Source organism: Hippocampus comes, unplaced genomic scaffold, assembly GCF_001891065.2.
Source record: "Hippocampus comes isolate QL1 unplaced genomic scaffold, H_comes_QL1_v1.1 scaffold14, whole genome shotgun sequence".
In the NCBI taxonomy this organism is placed as follows: Eukaryota; Metazoa; Chordata; class Actinopteri; order Syngnathiformes; family Syngnathidae; genus Hippocampus; species Hippocampus comes.
In genome coordinates this window covers 729,276-738,580 of record NW_017805839.1, presented here as the reverse complement: position 1 = coordinate 738,580, position 9,305 = coordinate 729,276, and the positions used below count along the sequence as shown (strand labels likewise).

Genomic DNA, 9,305 nt, shown 5'->3' with positions numbered 1-9,305 from the left:
AAAATTGCGTTTTTTTTTTTTTTTTACCTTTTAATAGTCGTTCTCTTCTTTGTGTGCTGTATTTGCTTATTGGTTCAGCATAATAAAAATCCAACGACCGTATTCAATATTTCCACAGATGATTAAAATTGTGTTCCACTGTACAAGTGAAGAAGAGTGAATTGTTGCTCTGGGATTCACCTGTGAAGATCTGTATGAAGCCAAAGAGGATGATGATGATCAGTGCGAGCAGCTTGGAGACAGTGAACAAGTCTTGGACCTTGGTGGCGGCTCTCACGCTGATGCAGTTGACAAAAGTCAGGGAGGCTGCAAGAGGGGAGGAGTGATGAGAGACTGAAAGCTCTTCTCCAAAGTGACAAAGACTGAGCGGTTTGTAGATTTTTTTCAAATCTGTACTTTTCTGCGGCATTTCATTTTCATTTTTTTTTTTTATTTATTCCCTACATTTGAAAAGAGATTCTCTTTACTTTATCAGCATATGCTTGTTGCTTTTTTTCAACGGCTCCGGATCACGACACGATGTGCAAAAGATGTAAATGGAGAGCGCTAACCGTGGTTGAGATACTAAAAGTTCTTAAACACTTACAAAGCGGGAAAAGAAATGGGACAAACTTCTCATCAAAACCGATTACAGTTGTCTGTTTTGATGCTCCCTCTTCCCATTTTATACTTTATCTCACTGCGCAAGTGCAGACTTGAATTGGGAAAGCGGCAGCAAAATAAACTCGTTGGCGCGGTTGTAAGTGTGGAGCGGAAGAGATGAGGAGGTGAAAGGAAAGCAAACTTTTTTTTTTCACAACTACAAAGAGAATGCAGTGGGGAACAAGTGGAAAGTGACAAGTGATGCTTTTCATCACGAAAACGTGAGTATGAAATCGGTCAAAATAATCATGTGTTGATTAAGGGTCTTTATTAATTCCAGAAAGAGTGTCATTAGAAGGATTTTTAAGGATTTTATCGACGTTAGGAAATTGGAAAAGATGGTGACAGTTACATGACCATATTTGTCACCTCACATTTTTTAGTTGAGGATATAGACATTTATATTTACATTCTGGTGAGAAATATTCACGAGACGGTGACAAAGGGTAAAAATATGGTTATGTAACTGGGAACTTAAGCTAACAGATTGAATTTTTCTAGCCATGGACATCCCTTAATTTAGTACTTTTTTTTCGACTCTATTCACAACATTAGCAAACCGTTGTTTGAGTAGCTAGTTCGGAACAACACCTAACTGGCGCATCTTTTGTTTTTGCTCAAGTTAACATTCACATGTGAGTTAATAAAAGAAGAAAACTATGTGTTTTTTTGTGCCAAACTATTCAAATTGATATCATTCAAAAGGGACGGTTTAAAAAAAAAAAAAATCGGATTAACTTTTATACATCAGTAGACCTAAATTTCAGTCTTTTTTTTCCTGTTTCTGAACTTGAACTTCAGTACAAAGTGTGAGCGCTATAACTCCCTCTGTGCTTCCTAATGTACTCACTGAGACACAGGCAAGCGATGAGCTTGGCGGCGCTGTCGGGCACGCTACAGCTGGGGTAGATCGGTTTGAGGAGGTACGTGGCAAACACCAGCGACACCACATACTGCGACGACGGCCGGATGATGAGCATCTCCACCCACAGTTTGAGGAAGGCGGCCAGCTCGCCGTACACCTCCAGGATATACGTGTAGTCGCCGCCGGACTTGGAGATGGTGGTGCCGAGCTCGGCGTAGCAAAGCGCCCCCATGGTGGAGATCACCCCGCAGACGGACCAAATGATCAAGGAGAGTCCGGCCGAGCCCGTTTCTTTCACGACGCCCGTCGGCGTGACAAAGATCCCCGAGCCGATGATGGTGCCAATGATCATGCCCACGCCGTTGAAGAGGGTGATGCTGCGCTTCAGTTCGATCTTCTGCCCTTCGCCGGGTGGTGGGTCGGACGGGCTTGAGGGGGCAGCGACCATCGGGGTGGATGGAGAAACTTTCTCAATGACTTGGCCGTCTTGGTCCGGGTTTGCTTCTGGTCCTGTGAAACGACGAAGAACCGAGAGGTTTAGAAGATGGCACCGATGGTGCCAACTACCTTGGCTAGCAAAGACGTAAGTGAGAAAGGGTTGCGGAGAGTCGCACCCAACCGTGTGGCACACCGAGACAAACAACACCTCACGCTCACAATCATACCGAGTGACACTTTTAGAGTGTTCCATTAAACTGCCACGTATGTTTTTGGAATTTGTGAGAAAACATGAGTACCCGGATAAAACCCACACAGGCACGGGGAGAACATGCAAACTCCACAAAGGATGGCCGGGGCCTGGAATCGAACCGTGCAACTCTGCACTGTGAGGCAGACATGCTAACCAGTCGATTGCCGTGCCGCTGAAAGCCAAAGGGAAAGAAATTCATTTCATGTGATGAGGAAAGCAGTATCTCCGAACTCCCTGCTCATTCCAATGAGCTGACAGTCTTAGTGTGTACACCAGAAATGCAGTAACAGGCAATCTTGCTGCACACTCACTGACCTTCCAAGAAGTATTAGTTAACAAAATGTGCATTTTTTTTTTTTTTTACCTTTTAATAGTCGTTCTCTTCTTTGTGTGCTGTATTTGCTTATTGGTTCAGCATAATAAAAATCCAACGACCGTATTCAATATTTCCACAGATGATTAAAATTGTGTTCCACTGTACAAGTGAAGAAGAGTGAATTGTTGCTCTGGGATTCACCTGTGAAGATCTGTATGAAGCCAAAGAGGATGATGATGATCAGTGCGAGCAGCTTGGAGACAGTGAACAAGTCTTGGACCTTGGTGGCGGCTCTCACGCTGATGCAGTTGACAAAAGTCAGGGAGGCTGCAAGAGGGGAGGAGTGATGAGAGACTGAAAGCTCTTCTCCAAAGTGACAAAGACTGAGCGGTTTGTAGATTTTTTTCAAATCTGTACTTTTCTGCGGCATTTCATTTTCAGTTTTTTTTTTTTAATTTATTCCCTACATTTGAAAAGAGATTCTCTTTACTTTATCAGCATATGCTTGTTGCTTTTTTTCAACGGCTCCGGATCACGACACGATGTGCAAAAGATGTAAATGGAGAGCGCTAACCGTGGTTGAGATACTAAAAGTTCTTAAACACTTACAAAGCGGGAAAAGAAATGGGACAAACTTCTCATCAAAACCGATTACAGTTGTCTGTTTTGATGCTCCCTCTTCCCATTTTATACTTTATCTCACTGCGCAAGTGCAGACTTGAATTGGGAAAGCGGCAGCAAAATAAACTCGTTGGCGCGGTTGTAAGTGTGGAGCGGAAGAGATGAGGAGGTGAAAGGAAAGCAAACTTTTTTTTTTCACAACTACAAAGAGAATGCAGTGGGGAACAAGTGGAAAGTGACAAGTGATGCTTTTCATCACGAAAACGTGAGTATGAAATCGGTCAAAATAATCATGTGTTGATTAAGGGTCTTTATTAATTCCAGAAAGAGTGTCATTAGAAGGATTTTTAAGGATTTTATCGACGTTAGGAAATTGGAAAAGATGGTGACAGTTACATGACCATATTTGTCACCTCACATTTTTTAGTTGAGGATATAGACATTTATATTTACATTCTGGTGAGAAATATTCACGAGACGGTGACAAAGGGTAAAAATATGGTTATGTAACTGGGAACTTAAGCTAACAGATTGAATTTTTCTAGCCATGGACATCCCTTAATTTAGTACTTTTTTTTCGACTCTATTCACAACATTAGCAAACCGTTGTTTGAGTAGCTAGTTCGGAACAACACCTAACTGGCGCATCTTTTGTTTTTGCTCAAGTTAACATTCACATGTGAGTTAATAAAAGAAGAAAACTATGTGTTTTTTTGTGCCAAACTATTCAAATTGATATCATTCATAAGGGACGGTTTAAAAAAAAAAAAAATCGGATTAACTTTTATACATCAGTAGACCTAAATTTCAGTCTTTTTTTTCCTGTTTCTGAACTTGAACTTCAGTACAAAGTGTGAGCGCTATAACTCCCTCTGTGCTTCCTAATGTACTCACTGAGACACAGGCAAGCGATGAGCTTGGCGGCGCTGTCGGGCACGCTACAGCTGGGGTAGATCGGTTTGAGGAGGTACGTGGCAAACACCAGCGACACCACATACTGCGACGACGGCCGGATGATGAGCATCTCCACCCACAGTTTGAGGAAGGCGGCCAGCTCGCCGTACACCTCCAGGATATACGTGTAGTCGCCGCCGGACTTGGAGATGGTGGTGCCGAGCTCGGCGTAGCAAAGCGCCCCCATGGTGGAGATCACCCCGCAGACGGACCAAATGATCAAGGAGAGTCCGGCCGAGCCCGTTTCTTTCACGACGCCCGTCGGCGTGACAAAGATCCCCGAGCCGATGATGGTGCCAATGATCATGCCCACGCCGTTGAAGAGGGTGATGCTGCGCTTGAGTTCGATCTTCTGCCCTTTGCCGGGTGGTGGGTCGGACGGGCTTGAGGGGGCAGCGACCATCGGGGTGGATGGAGAAACTTTCTCAATGACTTGGCCGTCTTGGTCCGGGTTTGCTTCTGGTCCTGTGAAACGACGAAGAACCGAGAGGTTTAGAAGATGGCACCGATGGTGCCAACTACCTTGGCTAGCAAAGACGTAAGTGAGAAAGGGTTGCGGAGAGTCGATTCTGCCGTTTTCTTTCTTTCGAATTGGTATTTCATATTTCATACAGAGCAGTCATTGAATTGAAAGTGTCTTCATGCAATTCTACAAACAAATTGTGTTTTCTGGGCACTTTTATTAGCCACCTGTGCTATGTTCGTCGTCACACAAGGACCTACTTACCGCAAAATGTAAACAATATCACCGCTGTGTGTGACCAATGCTGTGTCCTTACTGTCATATGTTAAATGTCCATCATGCAGTCATTCATATTTATAGTGTACAAAAAATGGGGACGATGACTATGCTTTGCAATCAGTTTCTGATTCTATGAGTCGTCTTTTAATGTGAGCATGTGAATAATCTGAAGGAGTTGTGACCCATCCAGTGGTCTCCGCGAATGATTCAAAGCATCAAATGGCCGCTTTTGCGTCAATATTTATAGATCGAGAAACAACACTGATGTTCACATAAATCTTGCGGCCGCCTGTTAAAAGGAGCTCAGAGGAGGAACAAAAGAGAGTTTTGGTAAAATGCAAATGAAGTGCAAATTTAGACACAGCTTCACCTGTCATGCGAAAATGCACATACCTCCCTGAGGCATCACCTTCGCCTCACAACAGTGCGTCACGCCACGCTCAACTATTCGTGTCGCCCTGCATCATGTGTAGAAGTGTGTGTTGTGTTTTGGTGTGGCGTGGAGTGGAGTGGACCTACCCTCCATCTTTTCCTTGGCAATGCTCTCCCGACTGCTGCGTAATTTCAGCTCAGGCTCGGCCATTATTTCCCTCCGGTCTGTGTCGTCTGGTTTAATTTTGCTGCTCCTTCTTTTCTTCTTGCCTTTACGTCCTCTTCTCCTCCTGTCTGGCTTTCCTCTCTCTCTCTCTCTCTCTCTCTCTCTCTCTCTCTTACATGCACACAAACACACACTTAGACACGCACGCTCTCCCCGGTGTTCTCCCTCTCCTCATTTGTTCTCATTCACTCACACACACGCACACACGCACACACTGCATGTCAGTCTAGCTAACCAGACTCCATCTGACCCTGATCCTCTCTGCCTCTCCCTCCCTCCCTCACCCCCTGCCTTCCACCTTGTGATGCTGCGGTAGCCTCCGCCCACTCCTGCTAAATGATGGCCGAGCAGAGAGGGAGGTTGATGATGAGGGAGGGCGGGGACGTTGGGGGTGGCGGCAGTTTGAGTGTGTCGAGCGGGGTTACTAGCAGACACATGTGACGTTTTAATCTATTTGTGCACCGCTAGCTAATCCAGACGCACAGTCTGCTCACTGTGTGTGTGTGTGTGTGTGTGTGTTGGACAAATATGGAAAAATCATTTTTGACTCAGATTGAAATCCTGATTCACAAAACGATTATTCATTGACTTCATCAGAGCCTCAAGCCCATTCGTCAGTGCATGTTGAACAATTTATTCCTGAACACTCTGATCTTTTTGTCAAGCACAAAATGACCTGATAATTAAAATGCGAAATTCAAGCGTCTTGCATTTTCATTTTGCTCCATCCACACCTCTGTGAAAGTCAAAACATGAATAAGCATCTCTCTTATCGTTTTATAATTTGTTATTGTACCTTTATTTTCTACAAGTCTTGGGTATTCTGGTTCCAGACCAGTCCGGAATAGGAGCGGATCCCACAAATGCAGACCACGAGAAAATCGAATACAAAAATGGTTTATTTACCAAAGAAGGTCACGAGACTGACAAAGTACAATATAAAACGCTGGTAACAAAATAACCAGGATAAGAACGAATATAAGCATAAGCAACAGTAAGGGAAATCAATAACGCAAAACAAGAAAAACCAAAACCACCCAGGGTCTATAAACAAGAACGAGGCAAAAGTGGAATAAACAGGAAATACAAACCCAGACTATGACTGAGACTGTTATAGAGTACAACGAAGGTCAAGAAAATAAGCACTTGGGCATGGGACATGAGCAAAGCCGATATTCCAAAAACAGGTGATGGCTGAACAGTCCCCAAGACCAGGTGAGAGTTGATGACATGATGCGAAACAGGTGCAGAATGAGAGGGGGCGACCCTCCAATGCCACCTGCTGGAACAGACAGAACAGCTTCAAGACATTCGGGCTGATTGGACTAACCTGGAACCTTGACGATTGTGTTTGTGACATATCTGGAAAATTGTGTTGTTATAACAAAAAAAAAAAAATACTTTTTACACACACACACACACACACACACACACACACACACACACACACACATAAAGGCCTTATATCTTTGGCACGGTGGGGACTGGTTAGCACGTGCGCCTCACAGTGCAAAGGTGCAGGGTTCAATTCTGGCTCCGGCCTTCCTGTGTGGAGTTTGCATGTTCTCCCTGTGCATTCATGGTACTCTGGTTTTCTCCTACATTATAAAAACATCCATGGCAGGTTAATGGAGCACTCTAAATTGTCCCGAGGTGTGAGCGCGGATGGTTGTTCGTCGATGTGTTTCCCTGCGATTGGCTGGCAACCAGTTCAAGGTGTCCCCCGCCGACTGCCAGAAGACGGCTGCTATAGGCTCCAGCCCGCCCCATGACCCTTGCGAGGATAAAGCGGATTAGATAATGGATGGATGGATGGATGGATGGATGGATCTTTGAATCCTTGAATTTTGAGGAAAGTAAAATTCCTTGAATCCTTGAAAACGCAACATTAAATTTTACTTAAAAGGACGAATAATTAACGAGTAAAATAAGACTAGACTAAAATAAGAGCAATTAAAAACAATAACTAAAAACCAATGCAAAATGCTCCTGCTGTCTATCTTTCAGATTTTCATACATCACCTGAATATATTGATGCATTTCCCGACAGGCATAAAGAAGGCTCGTTTTTAATCAGAATTATTTCAAGTTGTGCCATGTTTTTCAATTAGATTTAAACTTTTATCGTTTTATAGCCGTTAGGTGGGCAATTTAGCACCATCGTGTGAACTTTTCCTTTCACCGACAAAGTTAACCTTTAAAGTAAATGTCTGCAACATGTCGAGACTATGAATGTGTAATGTGAAAATTATACATCGTATATTCGAATATCAGCTATTTTATTTGTATCTTTAAACTCATGGGATACACTGAATCGTGCTGTAATACGTGTTCGCAATTCCCATCATGCATTGTAACATTCACGGCACAATTGTATTGAAGACTTTGAATAACAAGACACGCGTACGCAAGAAAAAAAACATGCAAGGAAAAAAAACGATTTTCAACAAAGAGAATGATCATCGAAATATATTTAGACATACGCGACCAAATCGGCACCGTTGCATAAAAGTGTGACAGTATACGCCTGTAATAAAATCATGTGGTGTGCTGTCACTCCTTCCGTGGGAGGAAGCTCATTGTAGAGGTCACGTGCAGAGTGCTCGTCACTCCACCAATCACCTCGGGGAAGGTCTGAGACAAGAGCCAATTGTCGCTCTCGCAGGGCGTCACCTGATTCGGGTGGGCGAGTCAACAGAAAATACTGGTCACTGTGCTGTCGTAGCAGGAGAAGCTAGAGGGCGCTTTTTCCCAGCGTTTCTAGTGGATGTGACGCACGCTTGACTTGGAACGACTCGCGGCTGGCAAATGAGTTCGATGGATGAGGTGGAGCACGACTCCAAAACCCAATTCAGACTACTCTCCTCCCACTTTTGCACTTTATTTTGTTCCATGTATCAATTTTTACAGGAATTGACAAAAAAAAAAAGAGAAACAAATTTTAAAAATCAAATCATATCTGACGTCTGTCTCAATATGTTTTTGAAATTTTAACTGCTTCCAAAGATGTGGAACTTCTACATTGTTCTGAAATTGATGTGAGGTGCAGAAAGCAGCCAGCAGGCCACAGGGGTATTTCTAGATCTCTGAGGACCATAGACCCCCCCCCCCCAAAAAAATAGGACAATGACGCAACTATATATTTTATTAAATATCTGTAATTGTGGCCTCGAAAAGGTTTTCCGGTTCTGTCGACAATATGAACCTATCTATATTCATGTTTTCATGTTCAAGAGAAACGTTGAAAACAAACCAACATGTTCACTTGTGTGTATTAAATAGGTCCTACGTTGAGTTGATTGTATATAATGAAATAATCCATATTTTCAAAATTAGAATTAATCGTTCAAAAAAGAGATTGTTTTACATTTCTGCAATTGGCTGGTGGGTGACCTCTTGCCCAAAGACAGCTAACCAGTGAGGATAAGAATCTACGAATGGCCCATATGTTCCTTTTAAAAATCAAACGTGGCATTCAGCACAAACGCGCAAATAAATGTATTCGTTTTTTTTTTTTTTCATAAACTGTTTCGTGTTCATGTATCCGTTAAACAAAATGTGCATTCGGAGATTAAGCCCCGTTCAGTCAACGCATTGTTGCACTCTTGCATTCCTGTTGTATGTGACGAAGTCGACTCAGCGGTGCCAAGCTCAGTTCCATGTGAACGTCTCCGCTCAAGGTAGCCTACCGAGTCGACAGCCGCTCTACGCGGTGCACTTTCTGCTTTGTGTCCGGGGACTTTCCCCTGAGCAAATTGTTGAGAAACATGTTCTCTGTGTGTAGCTCAGAGTGCAAGCCTTCTGAATGCCCGGATATAACAAGGGTGGCCCCGTCAGTAGAAATAGAATGAAAAACAATCAACATTTTTACTCACG

General features: G+C 43.4%; 2 protein-coding genes across 2 annotated transcripts in view; both read right to left on the bottom strand.

The window, feature by feature from the left end:
* The window catches only part of LOC109526599 (large neutral amino acids transporter small subunit 1-like), a 15,108-nt gene extending 13,059 nt beyond the window's left edge, over positions 1-2,049 (bottom strand). Inside the window, exons 1-2 of the mRNA XM_019887966.1 lie at positions 1,493-2,049; positions 181-306 (exon numbers count right to left, since the gene is read on the bottom strand). Coding sequence (XP_019743525.1) covers positions 181-306; positions 1,493-1,955 — 589 coding nt within the window. The 5' untranslated portion in view covers positions 1,956-2,049. The remainder of the gene's footprint in view (positions 1-180; positions 307-1,492) is intronic.
* Positions 2,050-2,549: 500 nt separating this feature from the next.
* LOC109526589 (putative L-type amino acid transporter 1-like protein MLAS) lies at positions 2,550-5,996 on the bottom strand. Its single transcript, XM_019887956.1, has 3 exons — positions 5,351-5,996; positions 4,030-4,554; positions 2,550-2,841 (listed from the first exon to the last, which is right to left on the bottom strand). Exons 1-3 carry the CDS (start codon positions 5,412-5,414, stop codon positions 2,639-2,641), a joined length of 792 nt encoding a protein of 263 aa, XP_019743515.1. The 5' UTR covers positions 5,415-5,996; the 3' UTR covers positions 2,550-2,638.
* Between the last annotated feature and the right edge of the window lie 3,309 nt (positions 5,997-9,305).

Coding starts and splice junctions, on each gene's coding strand:
- LOC109526589 (XM_019887956.1), bottom strand. CDS start 5,414: ATGGCCGAGCCTGAGCTGAAATTACGCAGCAGTCGGGAGAGCATTGCC. Junction 4,555..5,350: donor TGCCAAGGAAAAGATGGAGG/GTAGGTCCACTC, acceptor GTCGTTTCACAG/GACCAGAAGCAAACCCGGAC. Junction 2,842..4,029: donor CATCGCTTGCCTGTGTCTCA/GTGAGTACATTA, acceptor CCCCTCTTGCAG/CCTCCCTGACTTTTGTCAAC.